The 27,064-nt window shown below is 37.3% G+C and overlaps 1 protein-coding gene across 1 annotated transcript in view; it reads left to right on the top strand.

The window, feature by feature from the left end:
* Positions 1–27,064, top strand: part of GPC6 (glypican 6) — a 732,688-nt gene that overhangs the window by 216,307 nt on the left and 489,317 nt on the right. Inside the window, exon 2 of the mRNA XM_085215637.1 lies at positions 11,010–11,168. Coding sequence (XP_085071763.1) covers positions 11,010–11,168 — 159 coding nt within the window. The remainder of the gene's footprint in view (positions 1–11,009; positions 11,169–27,064) is intronic.

Below are 27,064 nucleotides of genomic sequence, written 5' to 3'. Positions count from 1 at the left end.
AATTAATGGGTATACCTTAAGCAAGTACAGTATCAGAACTCTGAGGTCTTTATAAGTTGTAGCCTCCCCTTTTGCATTCTCTTTTCCATAAGTAAGGGAAGTAAGGAAAGGGGGAAATTAAAAGACTGAGCTAAATTCTGGGATTAGGCTGAAGAGTATCTCAGTGAAGAACTTAGCAGAACAGAAGTTTTATTACCAAAGTACCTAACATAACCTTAATCTAAGACCAACATGGTGTATCTTGTACTTGTCTTTGTGAACTGTTTCTACAAATGAAACTGCAGGCAACTGTGTCATAATGAATCAGAAGACAGGAAAGTAGGTTCATCTGTTTAATGTTAGCATTTAAAGGTTTTCTCAGGCTGACCAAAGCTGTATAAGGGAAGAAAACTGTTAAGGAATTTAAACTGATGTTGCTAAGTTTCGTATTTTAGAAACATGAATTTTATATGTGATGTTAATAGTATTCCACAGGAATCTGCATGGCTTCAGAGGATAATTGGATGAAATGATTGTAGCCCATGCAGCTTTAAGTTTTGCTGCATGTATAGTAGTAATGGTGTTAACCTGTTTTGGGCTTGTCCTTGAGAAATAAGTTTGTCAGTACAGCATACTTTGTTAAGATCAGGCAACACCACTTTGTTTTATTTCTATGGATACTTGAACTAAGACATGTAAATCTGCCTGTGATACATCACCCGCTACAATCACATCTTTGAATTTCATTGTTATGTGACACATAGCGATTAAAATCTTAATAATTTCATGATTGTGTAAAACATTACCCTGCTTTCTTAATAACAAATTTGTTCTGAGTGCAGCAGAAATAAAAAACGTTTGCCCTGTGCTTTATGATCATAGTAAAGCAATATGCTGCTTGTATTCACCTTCTCACTCTAATGGTATAAGAGATATTTCTGCTATTATAGTAGAATCATAGAATCATAGAATCACAAGGTTGGAAACGATCTGCAAGATCATCTAGTCCAACCGTCCTCCCATTACCATTGTTAGCACAAGCTACTAAACCATATCTCATAGCTCCAGATGCCTCTTGAACACTGCCACCACCTCCCTGGGCAGGCCATTCCAGTGCTTGACCACTTTCTGTGAGAAAAAGTTCTTCCTTATGTCTAACCTAAACCTCCTCTGATACAACTTGTGGCCATTTCCCCGGGTCCTGTTTGTTGCCTGAGAGAAGAGGCCAAACTCTTCCTCATCACAACCTCCTTTCAGGAAGATGTAGAGTGCAATGAGGTCTCCTCTGAGCCTCCTCTTCTGCAGACTAAACAATCCCAGCTCCCTCAGCCGCTCCTCATAAGACTTGTGCTCCAGATCTCTCACCAGTTTCGTTGCCCTTCTCTGGACATGCTCCAGGGCCTCAATGTCTTTTTTGTAGTGAGGGGCCCAAAATTGAACACAGTACTCAAGGTGCGGCCTCACTGAGTACAGGGGGATGATTACCTCCCTGCTCCTGCTGGCCACACTATTTCTAATGCAGGCCAGGATGCCGTTGGCCCTCTTGGCCACCTGGGCACACTGTCAGCTCATGTTCAGCTGAGCAACAACCAAACCCCCAGATCCCTTTCCTCTTCATAGTCATCCAGCCACTCATCCCCAAGCCTGTAGCACTGCATGGGGTTATTGTGGCCAAAGTGCAGGACCCGGCACTTGGCCTTGTTGTACCTGTTCCCATTCACCTCAGCCCAGTGACCCAGCTTATCTAGGTCTCTCTGAAGAGCCTCCCTACCCTCAGGCAGATCGACATCACCTCCCAACTTGGTGTCATCTGCAAACTTATTGAAAGTCATCTGAGGGTAACTCAATCCCCTCATCTAGGTCATCAAAAAAGATATTAAACAAGATGGGCTCCAGTACTGAACCCTGGGGGACACCACTTGTAACGGGGTCACCAGCTGAACTTAACTCCATTAACCACTACCCGTTGGGCACGGCCCTCTATTCAGTTCCTTACCCAAAGAAGAGTATACCTGTCCAGGCCACAGGCAGCCAGTTTCCCCAGAAGAATACTGTGAGAGACCATGTCAAAGGCTTTGCTGAAGTCTAGGTAGACTACATCAACAGCCTTTCCCTCATCTATCAGTCTGGTCACCCAGTCATAGAAGGAGATGAGGTTGGTCAGGCACGACCTGCCTTTCATGAACCCTGGCTGGGCCTGATCCCCTGAAAGCCGCACACATGTCGTGTGATCTCTTCCGAAATGATTTGCTCCATAACTTTCCCTAGTACCAAGGTCAGGCTGACAGGCCTGTAGTTCCCCGGATCCTCTTTACTGTCCTTTTTGTAGATGGGAGTCACATGGGCAAGCCTCCAATCCTCTGGGACCTCTCCAGATAACCAGGAGCGCTGGTAGATGGCCGAGAGAGGCTTGGCAATCACCCCCGCCAACTCCCTTAGAACCCTAGGATGAAACCTGTCTGGTCTCATGGACTTGTGACAGTCCAGATGGAGGAGGATCTCTCTACCTATCTCTACCTGAATCATCAGGGATGCATCCCCGACTTCCAAATCAGGGTGTAAAGTGCCCTGAGGATAACTGATCTGCCTATTAAAGGACCTCAGCCTTCTCCTTATCCTCAGTGGTCACATTCCCCTCTGCATCAAGTAAAGGATGGAAATTCTCCCTGGTTCTTCTCTTACTAGTGACATATTTATAAAAGGATTTCTTATTCTCTTTTACTGAAGTGGCCAATCTGAGTTCAAGGTGGGCTTTTGCCCTCCTAACTTCCTCCCTGCATACCTTAGCAACTTCCTTGTAATCTCCCCAAGTAGCCTGTCCCTTCTTCCAGAGGACATAGGCTCTCTTTTTCTTCCGGAGTCTCAACAGTAGTTCTCGGCTCATCCACACTGGTTTTCTTTCCCTATGGCTTGCCTTATAGCATTCAGGGACAGCCTGTTCTGCACCTTTAAGATTTCCATCTTGAGGTGCTTCCAGGCTTCCTGGACCCCTTTACCCTTAAGGAGCGTCTCCCAAGGGACTCGTGCTACAAGCATCCTGAACAGGTCAAAGTTCGCCCTCTTGAGGTTCAAGATAGCAGTTTTGCTAGTCACCCTTCTGACATCTCCAAGAATAGAGAATTCTACAGTTTCATGATCAATCTGCCCAAAACAGTCCCCAACCTTCACATCTCCCACCAGTCCTTCTCTGTTAGTGAAGAGCAGGTCTAGCAGGGCACCACCCCAATAGGTTCTCCTACCAGCTGCGTAAGGAAGCTACCTTCCACACACTCTAGAAACCTCTTGGACTGCTTCCCCTGTGCTGTATTATATTTCCAACATACATCAGGGAAGTTGAAGTTTCCCACAAGAATTAGTGCTGGTAGTCATGCGACTTCCACAAGCTGCTCATAGAATGCCTCATCCATCCTTTCATCCTGATTAGGTGGTCTATAACAGACTCTCACCAAGATGTCGCTCCTGCAGGCCTTCCCCCTGATCCTTATCCATAGACATTCCCAACCCCAAGCTCTTCAATATCAAAACAGTCTTTAATATAAAGGGCCACACCATCACCCTTCCTTCCTCGTCTATCCCTTCTGAAGAGCTTGTAGCCATCCATCACAGCACTCCAGTCTTGGGAGTAGTCCCACCATGTTTCAGTAATAGCCACTAGCTCATAGTTAGCCTGCCGCACAATCACTTCCAGCTCCTCCTGCTTGTTGCCCATGCTGCGTGCACTGGTGTAGATGCACTTCAGCCGAGTCATCTGCTCACCCCCAGCTCAAGCATCGTTTCTGTAGGCTCATCTCTTTTGAGGCCTGTTTTGTCCCCTTCCCCTGTCATAGCTAGTTTAAAGCTCTTTCTATAAATCCTGCTAGCTCCTGTGCTAGGATTCATTGCCCCCTTTGAGATAGATTGGTTCCATGGATGGACAACAGACCAGCAGCTGAGAAAACTGCCCTATAATCAAAGAACCCAATGTTTCTGGCTTGACACCAGCCTTTGAGCCAATTATTCATTGCATGTGCTTTCCAAGCCTGCTCCGTGTCCCTCACTAGTAGGAACATAATATACAGCAAAAGTCAGTTGATGGGGAGGAGAAATTGGCTACTGTTCCCTGGTGGAAACATGCTTTGAAATCAGAAAATTGCAACCATCTAAGCAGTGAGATGATGAAACTATATGGTGCTGAATCACAGCATTACAGTTTGCTTTCCACAATGCAGTGAGCAAAATGCCTGTAATACACCCCCTGAGAGGTAACTAAAGAATCTTCTCACAAACGGTGCGATCAAAAACCAATTGTCTGACAATGTATGCTTGGAAAATAAAATGAACCTGAGTGTAGGAGTAGTGGTACTGCTTCTAGTAGTTTAGTTAGAAAGGCTCTAGGGACTTCAGCTCTTTCTTTAGCATCTGTGTAGTCCTACTCTGAACAGGTTTGCCTTGGCCTCTGCTTCTGTCACTTATTACTGAGGGCTTCCCAAGGACAACAGGGTCAGGGCTTCTTGTAAATGAATGTTCCCTGTGGGACCCATAATGAAGAGACTGTTAACTAATTATCGGTCTGTTTGGAAGGCATTCATTTTTTAATTGACCTCAAAGCACTCAAAGAACAAAGGAAATCTGATGAAAGATGATTTGGGTCCAGGGCAAACAAATGAGTCATTTTCTTTTATAGGGTAGTTACACACATTTATTGGAGTCTACTGGACATGCATGTTTTGCAAGTTCAGAGTTCCATGATTAAAACTAGGGGAGTCATGTCTGACAATGTAAGCTGTACGTTACAGACAGCTTTCCCTCCTTTCTGTCAGCTGCTGTCGTTTTCTGTGCAAGTACTGCTTCCATCATCACTTGACAGGCCAACATTACAAAGGAATTAATTTAAATCATAATCTGTAGCCTTTCACTTTAAGTAAGAAGGTTTGATTCTATGATTTGAATGTCAGGTGCAATTTTACAGAGGCTGCTTGCAGGGCTGTTATACCCCACTGAGGAGATAATTACAAATTCAGAAGAAGCTTTGGGACTTTTGGTTAGAGGTCATGTTTTGTCCAAAAAATGTTTTCATTTTCACTGTTTGGATGACTGTTAATGCGATGATAAGGTGATCATGGTTATAATTTAGTTTTAATTGCAAAATAATTTAATTATTACTATTTTAGAAATTCTGGTTTTTTTTAGCTTAATATAATTGTGAGCTAAATTATTCAATAATAGCATTATCCCTTCACATATATGAGTGACAGAAGGTACAAATATTGGAAGAAAATTGTTTTCCAGACTAGAAAAATGAATAAAAAGTTCTCCTAAGCTCTGCATTTTACCAGTGGAGCAATTAAGTAATTTGAAAAACAAGTGTGCAGAAACATAAATAACCAATACAGAAAAAGATCAAAATTTCAAAAGAGTACGCAAAGATTAAAGGTGAATGAGAGTTTGATTAATCTTTTATTCTACTAACCATATTTTTTAAAGTAACTGGAAAAAAATATCTATATGTAGAAATATTAAATCCAGAAACAAAACTTCAGTAAATTCAGAGAGCTATGAAATAAGAAGCTCTGAGTGGTGTAGTAAATTATACTTTGTCCACAAAGGACTGAATATGAATATGAGCATGCCTTAAACAGATATATGAAGGTAATTTTTGTAATTGTAAAAAAACTTAGAAAATAATGAAGCCCACTCACATTAATCTAATTGTAAGTATGAAAGAGGGGAAACAATCTTCAATTCCTTCAGACTCTATCAATGCCGACAGTGATCAAGTTCGAAAGTACACCTTGTATTTACACATGCTGTTTATTAACTTTTATTCATTACTAGATTTAAGAAGCAGTGAAGTGACTGTATGTTTCAGTTATCACCAGTCCTACAGTTTGTTCTATCATGCTGGGGCCAGTACTCTTTAATATCTTCATAAATGACATTAGCACTGGGATCAAGTGCACCCTTCAGCAACTTTGCTGTTGACATGAAGCAGTGTGGTGAAGTCAACACACTAGAGAGACGGGACAGCTTGACCTAGACAGGCTTGAGCAGTGAGCCCTGCTGAAAAAGACCTGGGAGGAATGGTGGATGGCAAGGTGGACGTGAGTCAGCAATATGCCCTTGCAGCCCAGAAAGCCAACTGTACACTGGGCTACATCAAAGAACGCATGGCCAGCAGGGAGAGGGAGGTGATCCTGCCTTTCTTCTCTGCACTGGTGAGGCCTCACCTGGGGTGTTGCATCCAGATGCAGGGTCCTCAGTAAAGGAGAGGCATAGATCTGTTGGAGCACGTCCGGAGAAGGGCACAAAAATGACCCACAGAATGGAAATATGAAGACAATCTGAGATTGCTGAGGCTCTCCAGCCTGGAGAAAAGAAAGCTCTAACATGACCTGATAGCAGCCTTTCAGTATCTAAAGTGGAGCTACAGGAAAGAAGAGGACAGACTGTTTAGAAGGGTATGTGATGATAGAACAAGGGGAAATGGTTTCAAGCTTGAAGAAGGTAGATTTAAATTGGATACAAGGAAAAAATAGATTACACTGATTATGGTGAGGCACTGGAACAGGTTGCCCAGTGATGTGGTTGATGTCCCATGCCTGGAGACTTTCAAGGTGAGGCTGATGAGGCCCTGGGTAACCTGATCTAGCTGTGATCACTGTTCATTGCAAGGGAGTTGGACTAGATGGCCTTCAGAGGTCTTTCCGACTCTGAGGATTCTATGATTCTGTACACAAAACAATATCCTAACAACATGGTAAGATGATTAGAATAGAAACTATAAAATACTGATTGCCTCAGAAAGAATTGTGGGTTATATAACATGCTTTTGGGACATCAAACTGCAATATATATTAATATAAAATATGTTTTATTAAATGTTTTATCACACTTCAAAGAAACATTGTAGCAAAATACCAAATTCAGCTGCAGATCTTGACAATTGGGATCATGTGAGGACAGGTGTGATATTACAGCATTAATAAAACTGAAATTGAATACTGAATTTCTGAATACCAGAAGATGAATTTCAGTTTGGAAATTGATGTGATTTATATAACATAGGACACAAAAAAAGAGATATGTTGGACACCATCTTTAGTTGGAAATGGTAGTTTGAAGAGTTGTGGTAGGTGGCTTGTAATTGCTGTTTGTACTTGCTTAGTCTGAAAAAAAGTGGATCATCCACCTTGCTAAAGCAAATTCTCTAAAATAGGTCACACGGGTAGGTGTCCAGACAGCTCTTGAATATCTCCATAGAAAGAGACTCCACAACTTCTCTGGGCAGCCTGTTCCAGTGTTCCATAACCAACCCTTAGCATAAAGTTCTTCTGCATATTAATACAGAACTTCCTATGTACAAATTTTAGGCCATTACTCCTTGTCCTATTGCTAACTTACTAAGTTTAGTAAGAATAAAGACAAAATAATAATCACTGCTTTTAAGAAGCAAATTAGGGTTACTCATACAGAAAGGGTGGTTTGTCAGTGAGTTTCCATTCATCATTTTCAGGAAATGGCCCAAGATTGTCAGTCTTTGGAGCCTGCAGCCACTCATGACCAGTACAAGCATGACAGAACTTAGGAGCCTCGAATTCAAAAGACTTCTTTGCTTAGTGCACTTGAACATCTCAGACTGATCAGAGGACAAATATTCCATTGCCACAGAGCAAAGGAAATTGTGTTTACTTTATCTGTAATCTGACCTAAGCCTTTTGTGCTGAAAATAGGAGGAGGAAAAAGGTGATCTTGAAGCAGAATATAAGGAGTGGCATAATAATTTTTGTTACTCTTCCTTTACAAGAAAATTCAGTGAGAAGAACTAGAAATGTTGTTTTAAAAAATAAGGTGATTATAAATTAGCAAATTATGATGAAAACAGGGAGTTAATGAAGATGATTCAGGAAGACACACTGTTAGGAGAGGAAAGCAATGAGTTGATGTAGAATTTGTGAGCACTTTATGTAATTGGAAGTTTTTTTTGTGTCAGCAGTTAAAAGCTTCGTGAATGAATGAATATCCACTGAATTAAAACAAAGAAATATAGTGAAAATTCATGCAAAGGTAGACTATATAAGTACAGAAGAAATCTGAATGAGTTTATGGTGTGCAAGTTGGATTTTAAAGTAAATTGGTAAGTAGTTTTTGTAGTAAACTAAGACCATAAATAAAAAAGCAAGAGTAAAATTAATACTGGTACAAAATTGACTGTCTTACTGAAGTCGATATACTTTAGTGTGTCATAATATTCAGCATAACATAGCACCTGTTGTAGTTTAACCCAGTAGGAAGCCGAATACCATACAGCCATTGTGCCTATGCCCTACCATGGTATAGGATAAAGATTGGAAAAAAGGTAATACTTGTGGGTTGAGACAAAGACAGTTTAATAGGGCAGAAAAGTAAAATAATAATTATTATGATTAAAAGACTATACAAAACAAGTGGTGAACAGTGCAACTGCTCACCACCTGCTGACCAATGCAGAGGAGGTCCTCACGCAGCAGTCCCTTACTCTAGACAGCTCTCCCAGTTTTATTTTTCAGCATGACACCAAATGGTATGCCCTTTGGCCAGTTTGGGTCAACTGTCCTGGTTCTTTCCTCTCCCAGCTACTTGTGCACCCCACTGGCAGGACACTAAGAGAAGCAGGAATGTCTTTGGCTGTATGTATGTAAGCACTGCTCAGCAAGAACTAAAACCTCACTCTGAGATCAACCTTATTCTCATCCTAAATCCAAAACACAGCACCATACCAGGTACTAGGAAGGAAATTAGCTCTACACCGGTTGAAATCAGAACAACTTCTTAAAAACCTAGACCTACAGCTGTTACTCAGTAAGCACAGTGCCTTAATGATGAACATTAGTTCCTTTGGTAGTTTGGCAGTTCTGGAAAACAGAGAGCCAGATGGAAGAGAAAAAAAAAAAATAATGGGAAATGAATAGAGGAAATAAAACTGAAATTTATTAAAATTCATGACTGCAACAACATTAAAGGACATTGTCACTGCAGAAAGTGTGAACTACCATTGTGGCTGTAACTGGAAGAGCACATTTTCCCAGTGCTTCCCTAGAAAAGCTGCTGGGTATATGTAGGAAGGGGGAGAGTCAGATGTATAGGTAAGGGTTGTTCATTTTATTTAATCAGGCATACAACACTGCTTCCAAAGATACGATATTTCAGCTTTTCTTGTGCTTCTGATGTCTAACAAAAACTCAGAACTCTGGTGTTACTAAAAGAAAACTTACTGTGTCTTCATATGCTGTCTCCTCAGTTGTTTATCTGTTGAATAATTTCTGTTTAATGTGATAGTGGCAGAGTCTAAACCAAGCATTTTTTTGCCACTATATTTTATGTTTGACAGCACTTGGCTCATTTATTTTTTCTGGCTTAGATGCATGATCTAGAGAATGGAGAGAAATTATGTTATTGCATTGGGAGAGCATTGCAGGAAATAATTTTTACATTATTTTGTTGGACACAGAGAATTTTTTTATAGAATGGCTCTTTTGTACATGACTGGGACCTATAGTAGTATTGCAGATCAGTAACTGTTAATGAAATTATCTTTCCCAAAGATGTATAGCTGTGAGATTTTTAAAAAGTCTCAAGACTGCTAGAAATCTCTTAGCATTATAGTTTGTATCTTACAAACTATTGCAGAAAAACAAAATTAAGTCAGGGTAAATGGGTCAGGGTTCAGGAATGACTGAGCTTCAAATTAAAAAATATAATTTGGAAACTAAACTAAAAATTGAAATAAAATGACAGCAAACTCAAGACAATGTTTATTCTAAGCATGTATGAACCCTTTTTGATGCTGTTTTCAAAATGACGCAGCAGCTAAATGTATTGCACCCCAGGGAAGTATAAACCTCAGGGCCTGATTCTCCTTGCTACATAATAACAATGGTGAACAGTAGCCTTAAAGTAGATATAAATTGCATTTAAATCTTCTTTATGGCTCAGCAGTGATACAAAGGAGGCTTGATATAAATGAGAATCAGGTCCCCCATATTTATTTAACCCCTGGGCTTTGTATATCATTTTGTTTGCACCTCTAAAAGATTTGCAGAGGGATTTTTAATCAGGATTCAGTGTACAGAAAGCTAAATGTTTTCATTGCTTTACAAGTAGCTTTAATCATACAGGCAGATCATTCTTTTTATTTCTCAAGAGGGAATGGTAGAATTTCTTACCTTCGCACAAACTAAGCTAAATGTTTCTGACACCCTAGTACAGTGTCAATTGGAAATTCACATTTCATGTAATAGCAGACGATTTTAATTTCATGAGCTAAAGAATTGGTTTCCACTTGCAAATTGTACTGAAAAAAGCAATATTGTCAGAAGAACTGGCACAGTGCTTCAAGAGATAAATCTATTGAATTAAATAAGAAGCTTTCATTACCTTTTACACTGCATTTCTGTATAACATAAGCATTAATTAAACTCTTCATTGCTTTCTCCCATTCAGTGGAGCATTTGCTAGGTTTGACAAGAAATGTTGTCCAAGAAAATATGTGGCACTCAAACACCCAAACAATTAAAATACAGTTACTCAAACAGAAGGGAAAGAAGGGGAAAGGGGGAGAATATTTTGGTGCATTTGGACAAGTGGAACTTATCTACAGAAATGTGTAATTTATGATTTTCAAGTTTTGATAGCAAGAAACCTCTTATGCCTTGTAATAGGTCATCTCATTAAGTATTTCTCCAGACATTCTGAATACAAAGAGAAAGCAAGAAATTGTCTTAGGATTTTTAAGCATACATTTGCTTATATAGAAGGCTACTTCAGTTCAAGAATCATTTTCATTGTGAGTTGTTTCTGAAGTGTCAAAACAGCTCTGCAAAGTGTGCCTCTCCACCTCTGTGGGAAGAGCCCAAATATGGCAAAATTGTTTATTATGAACAAATTGTTCCCAATGAAGTGGTCAAACCTTTATGTAACCCACATTCCTGAAGTGAAAGGATATGTATATTGGGTTTCGATATATTTCAATCTGTGTTAAAATATTTCTAATGCCTTTTTTCTTGCAATTCCAGGGGAACACTTGAGAATCTGCCCTCAGGAATATACATGCTGCACCTCAGAAATGGAGGACAAGTTAAGTCAGCAGAGCAAACTGGAGTTTGAAAACTTGGTGGAGGAGACAAGTCACTTTGTACGAACCACTTTTGTCTCCCGGCACAAGAAGTTTGATGGTAGGCTGGATGTAATTTACTTATTTTCAAGGTTATGGGATTTTAAAAGTTGGTGATCCAGAATGAATTCCAATGTTCTTTTCTTTACAATTAGGTATCACATTTGCAGTTGTCAGTTTGGCTAAGATAAGGGTTAAGTTACAGCTGGCATGCTTATCAGTCTTATGAGTATTGCCTTTAATTACAATAACATCAAGGATCAGACTGTTAAGTGCCTGCAGGCTTGGCTAATGTTGAAAAAAAGATTAGATATGCATAGGGAGGTTTATAATTTTGTCTCCTGATTTCAAATGCAAAATTTAGGTATGCAGTTATGTTCACTGTTGCAAGGTGAACTGTGGATCTCCCATGATTTTTTTTTTACTGGAAAGCAGTTTTTTAGTACTCTTTTTGTAGGTTTATGGCTGCAGTGTTTTCCTACATTATTTTCTTTTGATATGTATAGCCTTGTAGAGTACTTCTGGGGCTTCTAAACAGTCATGCCTCAATTGCATTTGAGAGGTACTTTCATGCAAGCCACTCCAGATGCATTAAACACATTCTTCTTTTTTTACCTGGAAGAAATTGATAAAGACAGTTTTCAGGCTTTCTTTATTTTTAATCAGTTTTGTCTGGTCCTCAGCTTTTTTAAGATTCTTGTAAATTTAAGAGTTTCTTGTCTGTCATGGTTTACTAAATACTTGTCTTAAAGAATGAGCTGTTTTTGTGGATGTATCCGTATTTGCAAGTCACATTTTATTAGTCTTCTCTTATGAACTGTAGATTAATAAAGAGCAAAAGAGCTTCAGAATATTCAGTCATGTTTTTATCTATGAAATAAATATGTACGTGTTGAATGCGTTTTTGAGAATTTCTGTATATGTATAGAAAGAAATGACTCTGGCACAGAGAGCTGTAAATCATCATTGCAAAGAGAAAGAAGAGCTGCTTCTTTGCATGGAGGTAGAAACAGGCCCTGTAAAGCTGGGGGAAAAAAAAAAAAAAACAAAAACAGAAGCCAGCTAATGGGGTGCATACACATATCTAGGAGAACAGTGGAAATGTTATTCTTGGAGTAAGAAGATTATGTAGAAATTTTGAGATTGCATTCTGAAAAAGTGAAATGTCCCTCACTCTGTAGACTAATTCTGGATGTTCCTTTTATCCTATTAAAGATGATGATTTTTCTAATATTGATTACTTTAATATGACACACAAAGTAACAGAAGTTATAAAAGGAAGAAATGGGAAATATATAACATGAGGAAGTCCTAGAGCACCAGAGCAAATGCTAGTATAATTTAGAATATGTCCCCAGTCTCTGGAAGGACTTGGTGTGGATGTGGATGGCAGTGCAGTGTCCTGCACTGTGATACCTTCCATTTTTTAATGTTAATCTTGAACTTTTGTGCTGTAAATTTTCAAAACTGTAGTTGTCCTTGAAGAACTTAAAAAAAAATATCTAGTGGTTGTGAGCACTGTACCAAGAAGTCTGCAAACAAAACAGATGTTTGAAAATAACAGCAACATTTGCAGAGCTTTCCTTGTTTTCTAGAAGGAAAGCAAGAAGATCACTGGTGTTTAGTGAACAGTGCAGTCTAGTGAAAATGCTGGGCTTGTTTATGGTAGAGTTTAGGTGTTATATTATTTATTTTTAGGCAACATGTGACATTTTTGTTTTGCAATGAAATTAAGCACATGACAGCTTTTTCAGTAACTTGAAATACTGTAAAACCGTTGTCTTTATAGATGGTAGGGTAAATAGATCAAAGTTGTTGATCTGTTATAAGTGTTGTATTTGGGAGGTTTTTACTGATCTGCTCTGTATTAATTGGATTAAAAACTGTGCTTATTGTACATTTTTAAAGGTAATTTGCAATATTCAGTCTCAATATTATCAAAGAGCAATTGAATTTTCTGTATAGTTTTGGTATTTTAATGACGTTATAAAACTATTTAAAAGTTTTTCACTTTTATGGAAAAACTACTAAATCATTCTAGGGGGCAAACACATTCATGGAAAAATGCATTATCTAATAGGTTGTCTTTCAGTATAAAAAACATTTATACATTTCTCAATTTAAAATGGTATGACACTTTTTCATGTAAAGCAAATATTAGATTGTAAGATAACTTTTATATTTTAGTTCTTCAAGATCATCTCTTTTTGTTTTGTTTGATTTTAATTTGGTAGTTCAATTGCACAAGGATGTTTTGATGCATGAATCTGCCTTTTGATGTTAGTATACCACAAATAATAAAACAAATACAATAGCAAATTTAAGCAATACCAGAATATATGAGCATATAAGAAATGCTGAGATAGGGAGCATATTGTGATTATTCCCTGGAGGAGTTATTCTGAACAAGTGTTGTGCAGACATTTATGTCAGTTTGTAAACTCTTAAAAGTGATGTGGAAGTTCTTGTTGATTTTTGATATTCTGCTGTACTAGGCATGTCTTGTGATAATACTAATTTTCACAACATAAGACTTTCTAACAGTGTATGAATTCTATGCTGAATTATGATCTGATCATTGTGTGTCTTGCTTCTCTTATCTTGCAGTAGTTTGGATCCTCTATCGTTTATTTTCTGTCTGTCATTCACACACTTAAGTACAGGTTAGATGATTTTCTGATTTCCTTTCTGAGAGCTAATATAAGATCTGTTTTCCCTTTCAGGGTTTTGCCCCTGATTACTATTCATGTTCTCATTTTCATCAATGACATTCATTCTACTGTAGCATAAAGATTGCCTCTTTAGCCTCAGGCCAGTCACATAATCTTACACAAAACCACGGTATGGCTGAGATGTGAAGCCATATCTGGTGGTGGTCTAATCAGTGTGCCCAAGGGTCAGCCATTGCATATTGCCCAGAATCACGCCCCCATGCCCACATGGATTTTGAATATCTCCAAGGATAGAGACTCCACAAACTCTCTGGCAACCTGTGCCAGTGTTTAGTCACCCTCACAATGAAAATATGTGTCCAGATGAATTTATTTTTTTTAATTAAGTTGATATTTTAATTCTGTTTTTAACTTCATGCCCATTATTTCTTGTCCTGTCGCTGGCTTCTTCTGATCTTTCTCTTTACTCCCTCACAAGCAATTTACACACATTAATAAAATCTTCTTTCATGTACACTTTTCAGCCTTTTCTCTTATGTGAGATAGCCCAGCCAGTAATAACCTTACTGGACCTCTGCTGGACTTGCACCTAGATATCCACATCTCTCTTGTACTGGGAATCCTGAACTGTACCCTGCACTCCAAGCACCACCTTAAGAGTGCTGAGTAGAATAGAAGGTCCTAAATGTCATTTCTAAGTACTTTTTTATTTCATTTTACCTGAAAAATATCTCAAAAATCTCTAATATCGAATATCTCTAATAACTAACATCTGGAATAACAGTACACAAGAAAAGCTAAAAATGAAATTATTTACAGAGAACTTTAGAAACTATTAAATGTTTTGGAACAAGTTACATGCTTTTCGTTTTAGATGGGAATTAGTTTTTGCAGCCTAAAGCCCTGTATGATCTTATTCACTTCTTACTTATTTGCAAGAAACACTTCTAAGGGAATGTTACTGTGGTGGGACTTTCAATTGCTCTACTCCCCTAGATCCAATTTTTTTCTGTGTGTTTTATTCCTTGTATTTTGTGCGGTTTTGAGATCTCTGATAGACAAAGATCTGACAGTGGTATTTCTCATTTGTTTTGTATATCCTAAGTGAACTAGTATAAATTACTATAAAATATAATACCCACTGCTACTTTTTTCTTGCCTGAGCCATACGTACAGTTGTTTACAGATCTATATCTAAGGTTAATCTGTACTGCCCATGTCTGTATACTCACCAGTGCATTGTCATATAGCATAGTCATTTACAAACATTCAATATCTGGAATTTCACTGTTGGATGAATGAGGATCCAGAGAATCTCCTCCTGATAATTTTTCCTAAGAAAGCCTTGGAACTATAAAAAGTCCTGTAAAATAATAAGTGATCAATTATCTCAGCAATGGGAGATACAAACCCTTCCAAATTCCAGGAAAACAAACAAACTTTCACACGGACAGGAAATACACAGGAAGTGAGGAGTGATAGCAGATCTTTCATCTAAAAATCTTTTTTCGTCTGTGAGTAGGACTAATTCAAATGAGCAGACGTGAAATGATCAGCTGTTTCCTGTTCCTAGAAATAGACAAGCAATCATGCTCTAATTCCCAGGCCCCCGCTGCATACCCCAAAGCAGTTTAATATATATTATGTTCCCAATGTAGTTATAATAGAATCATCTTATTATCAACAATTCTCTTGCATGGTAGCATTGCTGAGCAGCTGTTTCACAGACAAGACAGTTCTTTTAAGAACTGCTCCATCAGCAGCCCAAACCAGCCCTACCGGAAGGTTTTGACATGAATGTTAATGAGGAGACAAGTATCAGTTCAGTGACATTTTCTCACTAATCTTTTGAATAACTACAGGAAAATTATAGAAAATAAGATCATTTAAGCTTAATTGATCTGACCCTGATAAAAGAGAGACTGTCTCCTCATTCTCATTTGAAAAGGATAGGAATCTTGGCAATGGTGTTAAAAATGAGAGAATGTGTAAGAATAGCTGTCATGAACTTGAATGGTTATAGATAGCCTTCAGCAGAATCTATGAGGCATGGTGCCATGGAAGGAAAATAACTTCAATAGCGCAAGAACTAATCTGCATCTGTATTGATCTATCTCACAGGGGATATCATTTCCCATAGTCTTTTCTTCTTCCTTTTTTTTTTCCCCCCCAGTGAAGAGAAAACAGCAATACATCCTCATTAACGCTACTTTTATTTCATTACCAAAAGTTGCAGTGTAAATTAAAGAGCAAAAAAAAAAGAAAATTTCAGAAGTAACACACCAAAACAATACCTGCAAGAATAGCTAACACCACAGAAACTACTTTCTTGTGCAATTTACAGAAGAACTGGTGAAAAAAGAAAAAAAAAAAAAGTGTTTAAGAATCTTTCCTTAACACAGGAGGTGACAAAAATGCATTTTATGAAGTGTTTTTCCAAAAAAAAAAAAAAAAAAAGAATTCTTAAATGAGAAACTTTTATAGCAATGTATAACTACTCAGAATAAATTTGACCAAAAAAAAAGAAGGAAACAAGGGAGATGCTTGAAGTCAGAATACACTGAGATTCAGCTGCATGGACAACGTAAGCTTTCTGGCCTTTGCACTTCCTCCCACTCTTTCTGCTAAGCCTGGCAGACCAGTTTGGGCCTGAAGCTTCAGTGATGTTCATGGTCCTCAGCAGAGGAGTGTGAAGCCAGCAGGACTCCATTTGCACACTGTTGCTGTCATGGAGTGCAGGTAAAGCATGAACTTTCAGTAGGACTTTTTTCATGCTTTGCTTGCACTGGAAGAACATGATTTTCACTTGTATTTATCCTCTGTTTTTGGAAACAGAGAATCAAAAAAGTCTGTCTATTTCCAATAGCTGTTTGAAATTCAGGCTTCTAAGGAGTGTGGGAACATCAAATAGATACATCATCACCTGCAAACATTATGCACCTACCCATACTATTCTAGTGTTGCAACTGAACATAAGTGCTGCTTTATGAATCCTGTGATACCAGGCATTTTGTTTTTCAGTTATGAACAAAACATTGGGGTTTTGTTTTGTTTTCTATATGTTACAAAATTTCAGAGTCACTTTGCAATATGTTTCCCATTAAATGCTACACCTATTTGGGGACAGCTGGGTTTTCAAAAACTGTGCAACTGTTAAGCTGCAACAGAGTTAACAGGCCATAATTTCCACATAACTCATTCTGTGTTTTAACATACTATGCAACTTATACACTTCCCAAACTGCAGGACTTAAAGTTAAAAGCCTAAAAAACAGTAACATATGCTGGCTTGTAGCATGCAATTGTTTGCAAACCTTTATAGGAAACCTGGTGCAACTTTCTAAACCTTATGGAGATTCCTGATAAAAGATCCTTTACATGTATTTGACAGGCAACATTCATTTAAATATAAAATTATCAAGACCTGATATAATCCTATCAGAGCTGATAACAGACTCAGAGGAATCTCTGCTGCATACATACATTTTAAAGTGTAATTCTTTAGCATTTGCACTGATACTACGGTTTAACATTGTTTTATATTTTGTGGTAAAATTTGCCTATAAACTATGCTTGTGTTAGATCAAAATAAAATATGTCAAAGATCAGCTGAAAGGTGAGAGGCAAGTGAAACTTGGAATCTTGGCCCAGTAGTAAGAACAGTTTCCTGCCAGGGATGTAAGCTCCTATAACCTTGTCAGGTGCCATCCTGGAAGGCATGAAACTGTCACGGCATGGAAACAGAAACTGTCTCCTGCACAATCCTGCAGCCAGAGCAATGGCTTGCTCCCTCTGCTCTTCTGCAGCTTCATGTGCTAAGTGCAGCTCATCAGTGGAGCATGTAATCCTCCATCCAGCTGCATCAGGTCTGTGAAGCTACAAGGACAAGTTGTTGCACTGTGCTGAAATGTGTGGATGCTCTCTGATCTCAAAATGATCCCATTTGAAAGCATGCTGTCCATGTACAGTCAAACCTAATAGGCACTGAGATGCCAAGAATTCAGCATTTTTTCTATTGAACAGAAAGCAGAATTCAATTTGTTGAATATTAGAAGCCCACCATAGTCAATAGGGAGTTGTAGGTTCAAGCCACTCGGATCTGAAGTTTACTCCTTAAATAAATCTGAAAGTCATTTCACAAAATGCTCATTTCTATATCGATCAGAAAGGGCATTTAGTTCATGCATAGATACATATACAGTAAGAGTAAACATTTGTTCATATGAATTCCATTCTGAAGAATGTAACATAATAGTGAAACATCTAAAACATTTTTGAGACTCTGTTTATCTCTTTTAAATGTGGTCATATCCTTCCTATTTTCTATACCATTTTGTGGGAAAAAAATATATTTAAAATACTGAGGCAAGTAAGCACTATTGTGAGCAATTGTCTTTTCCTGGTTGAAAAAAAAAAAAAAAAAAAAAAAAGCACTTAAATTCAAATGCCATTCAATTCAAATTAAATTCAAATGGCATCCAGTTTTCACTTAAGCTTTGAATACAGTGTGTGATTTTTAACATTTTACAAGGGAAATTGTTTTCTTAATTTAGTTTCCAGGCCTTAAAAATGCAAGCCCATTAGTAAAATTACTGACTCATAAGATAATAAAGAACTCTACCTCAAGTCCGTAACACTGATGTCAGACATCAGTACTCAGACAATCAGCCAACAGAGTCTCTGTTACCCATCCCTGATTCTTGCTTGGATAGTAGGTTTTCACCTGACACACAATAAGGACAAAACCATTCTGTAAGAAATAAAAAATGTGGACTGTAAGTAACAAGCCTCAAAACAGAGGTAGTTATATGTAGTATCAGCACCCTGGATAATAGAAACTATAGCTTTACCAGCAAGGGTCCTCAAACTTCATTAAAAGCGGAAATACTGTTTTTGAATTGAATGCCTTGAGTGTAATACACTGGCATTGTTGTCCTTTGGCTGCTCATCTCTTGTTAATTCTTTCACCTATGGTATCATCAGAGCACAAAAAAAAAAAAAAAAAAAAAAAAATTCCCTATATCTGATTTAGGAAACATCAATGCACAGCTAAAAGGCTACCCATGCTGTTGAAGAGCACTTAAAACATTAGACATATGTAAAAAATGAAGGATGTGAAAACAGCTCATGTCAGTAGTGTAGTCTATTTTCAGTCAATAAAACCTCAGCAAGATCATGGCAAAAAAAAAAAAAAAAAAAAAAAAAACACAACAGGAAAGAGTCATTGAGTACTATTCATGCCATGTGATTTGATTTTTACTCAGATAAGAGCAACTTGGCTACACAATACTTACACCATACTGAGGAGATTCTCTTCTTCGGTAATTTTTCCTTTTTCTCACATTGAAATATTTTCTAAGGACCTTTTTTCCCTTCAATTTTATAAGCAAATCTCAACTGCTCTCAGGAAATTACTGTGACCAAAAAATCTGACCAATGTTGGAGTTGAAGGATAGAAATTCTTCTTCTCCTAATGCAGTCAATGGGAATTGTGACATTTCAGGCAAAGATGTTCCTAAATTAAATAATTTTATCAATTGCTCCAACACATTCCTTCTTTCAGTGTTAGTCATCATATTATCAATCCTTATTATTAAGCCATTTTAAAGATTCAGTTTTATTGGTTGTATTGATTTAAAGAATTTATTTAGCAGATATGCAGTTACATTTTAAATATCAATCAACCCATGTCTATGTCATACTCATTACAATTTGTATAAATAGATTTATCTTCAGATTCTAATACATGAATTTAAACAAATTCATATTTTGTGAATGGTTTTGTGCAAGCTGAAGTTATTAAGCAAAGGGACAAGTGCAGACTTTTTTCAGCGGTGCATGGAAATAGGACAAGGGGAAACAGCCACAAACTGAAACATAGGAAGTTCAGCACAAATTTGCATAAGAACTTCTTCACAATAGGGTTGACAGAGCACTGAAACAGGCTGCCCAGAGAGATTGTGGAGTCTCCTTCTCTAGAGACCTGCCTCGATGCCTATCTGCGCAACCTGGTCCAGGAGCCTGCTTTGGTAGGAGGGGTGGACTCGAGGTCCCTTTCATCCCCTATGATTGTGTCATTCTGTGATTTTACTGTGGTACATAGGTTCAGCATCCCATTGTCAGACTAGCTGCTCCAGCAAGCTGTGAGGTCACATCTTAAAGTTAGGGATGTAACAAAGTTCTCTGCAGAATAGAAACTCCTACGTGACAACTTCTCTGTTAAATAAAAATAAGATGTTCAACATCAAATTCTCATTAAGTAAATTCATATTAAGAGTTTATACAGCTCTTTTATTGGAAATAACACTGCAAGAGATATTTCAACCTCCAGTTTATAGTAATAGCATCCTTCTCCTTGAATAACTATGGGCATATCTTCATTATTTTACACACTTCCCTGCAATTAATGTATAGAAGTGATCATTGGAGCAGGGCTTGCCTTATTAAATCTGTACAATCTTGTAAAAGTACTTCTTTTCTTGCCTAAATAAAGTGTGAAGATCTTAGAAAAGTAAAGGAGAAAAAGATAGCATTTTCAAATGAAACATGTAATAATGCTTCATGTTCAAGGAAGATATTGCAAGTCTGAGAAATCTGGCTGTACCCAAATTCTATTATTGTCTGATTTTACATAGACCTTAAAAAAGGAAAAAACAGACAAACATAGAATGGCTTGGATTGGAAGGGGTCTTATAGTCTGTCTAGTTCCAACCCCCTGCCATGGGCAGGGATACCATCTATCAGGCCAGGCTGCCCAGGGCCCCATCTAGCCTGATCTTGAACACCTCCAGGCAACTACAGCTTCTCTGGGCAACCCACTTCAGTGCCTCACTACTTTCTGAATAAAGAATTTCCCTCTAACATCTAACCTAAATCTCACTTCTTTTAGCTTAAAACTGTTCTGCCTTGTTCTATTACTATCAGACTGTGTTAAAAGTCAGTCTCCCTCCTGTTTGTAAGTTGCCTTTAAATACTGAAAGGCTGCAATGAGATCTCCCTGGAGTCTTCACCAAGCTGAACAAGCTGAACTCACCCAGCTTTTCTTCATAGGAGAGTTTCTCCAGTCCTAGTTCAAAGCAATAATTGATTAGTACTAACAGCAGAGCCAGGGAGACAATGCTACTCTTGGCAAGATAATAAAATATTTAATTGTTCACAAGGTAGCCTAAAAGCATAGGGAGTCTCTGGCACCTACATTCATACATTCTCTTCTATAACCAGGCTACTTTTTTCTTAGCTGCTTTCTTCCATATGCAAAGAAATCCATGAGAGCGTGTAAAAATAAGAAATATTCTGTGATAAAATGGCAAAACTGAACAAATGTACAATGTAGCAGTGTAGTGAGCCTACTGGTTTAGGTTTGCAGATAATAAAACCAAAAACTGCCTCCTCTCCTAATGTGTATTGATTAGGATGATCAAGCTCATATGCCTTTACTTAAAAGTAAAATCCAATGTGTGAATAAATAAGTTGTAATTTTTAGTAGTTGAGTACTAGTTTGCTTACAAGTGTACAATGATTATTTCAAATATCAGTCCATATTTGTTTTGTTAACAAAATGGAAAGTTAAATCTCAAAGATAGACTACTTTAAAAAAAAAAAAAAAAGCCAGCAATATGTGCTTGTAGCCAGAGAGAACAATGGTATCCTGGGGTACATTAGGAAGAACATTCCCAGCAAAATAGGGGAGGTCTTACTCCAAATCTCTCCTGCCTTCTGTCCTGCTAAGGCAACATCTGAAGTATTTTATCTAGTTATGGGCTTCTCAGTTTCAGAAAGACAAGAAACTAATGAAAAGAATCCAGCAGAGAGTGACAAAGGCATTCAGGGGCCTAGAACATCTCTCTTCTGAAGAAAGGCTAAGAAACCTGAGACATTTCAACCTGAAAAAGAAAAAACAAAAGGAGATCTTACAACATACACAAATATTTTAAGAAAGATTGTTAAGAAAATGCGCCTAGATTCTTATCAGTAGTATCCCACAAGAATGAAGGGGTAACAGACCCAAATTCAGTAGCATACTTAGCAGACTGGCCAGTATTACACAGCTGCTCATTCACATCCCCCAAGTAGCACAAAGAAGAGAATTGGAAGAAAAATAGAACTCACAGGTTGATGTAAAAGCTACTTACTGAAACAGAAAAAGAAAACAGAAACAAAAATGTGATGATAACATACATACAATATATACAATGCAATTGCTTGCCACCTGCCCATTAATACCTCATAATCAACAAAAGCAAAACATCAGCACAAAATCTCACCACCTAGGAAAAAACAATCTCAAACAATAAACACCATCTTTCCAATTTGGGACCCCCCCCCCACACACAGCTTTGTAGCTTTCCATATGTTATCACATGGTATGGAACAACGCTTGGCCTAATTCAGGCAACCTGTGCCAGCTCCACCCCACTCCTTGTCACCATGCCATAAAAGTGGTCCTTTTCTCTAGAGACGTTAATGAGCTGCTTAGGTGCAATCCTGTTTAGTGTGCTAGGGGTATTCTGCCTGAGCAGTGAGGCTTAGACTAGGTATTCTCTAGAGGTGCCTTTCAACTATTCTGCATTTTTTTTAGATGTGAGCCTTAGAAAAAGTTTGTTACAAGTGTGTAGGCATATGATGGCCTAACATAAAACTTTTGCATAGAGATCAATGCTAACTTTAGCTAATGCACAAAATAAAGCACAATGAGTTAAATCAACCTTGTGCACACTGTTTTCAAAGGTTCACTTTGGGATGAAGCTTTGTATCCCTACTTGTGCTCAGCTTGTGTTGTATGTAGTTATACTGCTGATGGGTGTGTTCCTTTGATGTCTAGATTTTTGCTTATGCATCAGTAGGTTTTTACTGAAAGTTTATCACAGTTGTACTGTGGTAGAAGGAAGTGGTTTTATTTATCAGTTTCTAAAGAAGAATGTGGAGGGAGTGAGGGGACAACTAGAGGTGACAGAAGGAGAGATGAGGGCTGACTGTGCTTTTAGTAGGTATTTATTATGAAAAGATAGAAAAACGTTAAAACTTGGCAGCCCAAGAAAGGTCAGTTCAGTAATGGTATCTCACCTGACAATCTAAAGATCATTATTACTTCTGCAGTCAATAGATTTAATTTTCATAGGTTGTAGAATCTGGTATAGTGTCTAAAGGTATGAACATGGTAAGGCTGTTCCTGGGGGTTGTTTACTAGCAAGAAGTTTTAATTGTTAAGCATTATACAGTAGGTAAATTTGCCTTCCTCTTGGCACCTGCTTTTCCTCTTCTACTCAAAAGATATTCCAAAGTGAAAGATGTATCTGTAGATAAGCTTTCAAATCCACAGCTTGAAAGGAAACAATTCCAGCACTGCATAAAAACAATAACAATGATTCCTGGTTTGACTAAAATGTCTGTGTGTGTTAATATCTTTAATTGACATTTCTAATACTGTTTTTTATAAACTGACTAAACAGGAAATATATTATTACCCAGACTGGCAATGCTGCTATCAGTGCTTTATATTTTGTTGTTTTCAGTACTTTAAGCATGTCCAACAAAGCTACAATCCACATTTAAGTCATAACTGGCAATGATCCGAAAGGCTTTCTATATAATATCTGGAATAAAAATAAATGTTACAGGATGGGGAAAAGCAGAAGCCCAGTGGGCATTTATGGGAAAGATTTTTATGCAAAAGAAGTTATTCCTGAATTTCCTGTTGATGATGTATCCTTTTATTTTCATATGGGTATGAACAGTACGGAACTACAAATATTATGAGCTTAATGTTCAAGAATTTTAGAGTTGGAGCTTAAGATCAAGGTCACCTTACTGTAATGATCATGCATACCACCAACCACTTTTAAACTAGCTAAAAACTTTAAGCTTGTGGAATCATCAAAAAGATCTACAGACTCTTTTGATAAAAGAAAGGGGAGTGCTGTTGTTTAACCCATCAGGCAGCTAAGTATACACAGCTGTTCACTTTCTCCCCTGCAGTAGGATGGGGAGGGTTAGAAAAAGGTAAATCTTATAAGTTGAGATAAAAACAATCTTATAGGACAAAAAAGGAAGATAAAATAACTGTAATAAAGTAGAATATGCGAAGTAAGTGGTATGAAATGCAATTGCTCCCCAAGTTGTGGCTTTCCATCGCCTCCTCAGCCAAGTCTTCCTCATTTTATCATTCACCATGTTTTATGATAAGGGATATCTTTTTGTCCTGTTTGTGTCAGTTGCCCTTGTTCTGTCTTCTCCCAGCTCCTTATGCACTCATAGCTCCTCACTGGCAGGGCAACTAAATCTGAAATATACTTGGCTCTGTGTAAGTTTAGCAGTATAACCAAAACATTGGTGTGTGATCAATGTTATACTCATTCTGAGTCCAAAATGCATCACCACTCCGGCCACTATGAAGAAAGTTATTCCACTTTGAACCAGAGCAAGCAAGAAGAGTGAGCAAGAAAAATTACTAGCCATGTGTGTAACTCTTGGACATAAGGACAAGACAATGTCAAGAATGTGACAAAATTAAGAGATCTGAAGTTTTGAAAAGAAATAACTTGAAAATTCAATGCTTGACTGTTTACACTGAGCATCAACACAAAAATGTTGAAGTACTAATGTAGATTTCAAACTCTTTAAGAAGGGCCATACTCTTCTCCTAACAGTGCCCTGCCTCTTAGCCTGTTACAAAGACTTTATTTGACTACACAGCAAGACTGCATGCTATCAAATTCACTAATAGACCATCTATGAACTAGTGCAGCAAGTTTTGCATCAGCTAAAAGGCTTCTTCTCAGCTTATGTTTGCAAAACATGTGTGAGTTAATGGAGTATCGCATTTATACAGTGCTAGGACATTGACCCAAAGTCTTTTAAGGAAATAGATCTAGGTTTCACCTAAGTGTACTGTGCTTTACAAGGAAAACAGTTCACATTTTCTAATAAGATGATAATGTTATTTGTTCATTAAATAATGAAGGTGAATGACAGCTTTTCTGTACTTTAATCTTGACTATTTGTACGCTAGTTGTTCTTTCTTGGAAAGAAGTTATCTCCCAAATAAGTCTCATTTCTTTGAGTATCTGTGGGAAATTCAAAGTTTACAATAACAAACCTAATTTGTATGACTTGTAGGAGTCATATGTAGGAGAGAAAATAATCTGTTTTTTCTTCCAAAGTGTTCAATGCCATTTCAGAGGGAAATTGAGGAATGCTTTAGAAATAACCTAAGTTTTTTAGGGAGTCTATGGAGAAGAACATTTCAAAGGCCATATTTCACATCAGTAATTTCAGAATCATTCTTTCACAAAGATAGAGAATTCTTACAATGATGTTGTCAATCTATCATGTTTAACTGTTTAACATAAATCATGCTTATGGACTGTCAGACTTTTCTGTTAATATTGTAAGATACAAAGAAAGGTTGAAAATGGATTAGAAATCAATTGATAATTGATAATTCTGAATACTTTGCTCTGCAATATTCACTATAAATATATATATATACACACATATACTGTTCCCTCTAGCCACAAAGAAGAATTTCACACATATTATTCACAGGACAATAAATATGAAAAGGATTGTTTTCCCATTTAAATTTTTTTGTCTATGTGACACTCAGACACTTTTTCACTTTGTATATCTTAATTTTACTGTTTATATTTTCTCTTAAACATTTGTAATAACCAACTTCAATTTAATTAAAGTTTTGTAATTCCTCTGTAAGCTAAATAAATATTCATATATCTATAAAGATGATGAACAAACATCATAGCATATGGCACATAAGGGAAATCTGAATTTCTTGGGGCCACTCAGTTCAGTAGCAACAGAATTGGAAACAGTACAAGGGCTGCTTTCCAGTTGCATCATCTTAGACAGACCCTTTCCTTTCTTCATGTCAATGCTGTAAAGTTTTTCGAGGAGATTTTCTTGGTTTTCATTGATTCAAGCTTGTTCTGTAAGTAACAATTATTTGATCTTAAATGTTATATTTTCTCTTATAGTCACTTTTTGTTCGTTTTTTTATAAAATCTTTTCTGTTTGGATTTTTAGCATAAAAATATGCAGACCTGTACCCAACATGCAGAGAATGTATTACACTGCTATAGAAGATCCTACTGTCTTGCTTTATCAGCCTTATGAATGAAATTGATTTTCCCTTGCCTCAACACTATGTTGTACATTCACGTCAAGTCTTTTTCCCCAGATATCTCCACTGATTTTTTTTTCTCTTTATCTTAAGTGCGTTCACTTATGTTTCTATAAATAGAAACTAGTTCATTACTTACTGCCAATTTTTATTTTCAGTCACTACTGGCTTTTTGTCTTACCTCTGTATTAGAGATTGCAGAACCTCTCATTTTGGAAGCATATACAAATTTAATTAACGGCTGTTCACCCCTTCTTTCAGGTGATTAATAAATTATTCATTTGAGAAGAGCACACATTCTTTATCTGACACAAGCTTTTTCAGATATACTACTAATATAAATAATTGGACTGTTGAAATTCTGCCATACCCTCTCATCATTGATATTTCAAAACAACAGCACTCTCATTGTATCAGATTTCTGCTGTGCAATTTCATGCCAGTTTCCCAGAGACTAAGTGGATCACTGCTCCCCAGTTATTTATCAAACAAAGGCTCCCTTTTTGTTTGGATCTGTTACCAAATTGCACCAGACTTGTGGCCATCTTAAATTCAGTGTTCATAAAATCACTTAAGGTTGTCTGGCAATAAAGTTGTTTCTGTGAGTATTACTGAACTGACTGCTGTTTTGTCTGTCTCTTGCATGCTGCACTACCTACTAAACCTCTAAAACATTAGATAACTACTTATCCTTGATTTGTTCAAATTTCCTCCAAAATGTACAATAAATTCATTTGTTGCTTCAGGATAACTGGATTTTGGTTTTAGCTAGTAAATTGTCTCCAATGCACAATTTTGTAGTGAGCTAAATACTAAATTTCAGAATATCTGGCAGGACTTCTTAGCTACTAATTAGAACCCCCTGACTATACACTCTGTAGGTAGAAACTTTGAATATAATTTCCCTAAAAGAATTTTTCAGTTCCCAAAGATTTTGTATTTACCTTATTCCAATGCAGAACAGTAGTTTGTTTTTGTTTTTGTTTTTGTTTTTAAAAAAGGCTTTTCATGTCATACATAGCAGAACAACTGTTGATCTCAGTGATGCCTACTTAGTTCTCCTGTAAAGGTTATAATTTATTCATAAATATTCTGCCTTTTAAGCTAGCTACAGATGGCTGTTTTCTTCTGGCACACGCATGATTTCCAA

Source organism: Meleagris gallopavo, chromosome 1 (assembly GCF_905368555.1).
Source record: "Meleagris gallopavo chromosome 1, MGAL_WU_HG_1.1, whole genome shotgun sequence".
Taxonomy (NCBI): Eukaryota; Metazoa; Chordata; class Aves; order Galliformes; family Phasianidae; genus Meleagris; species Meleagris gallopavo.
This window is presented reverse-complemented; position numbering and strand designations above follow the sequence as displayed.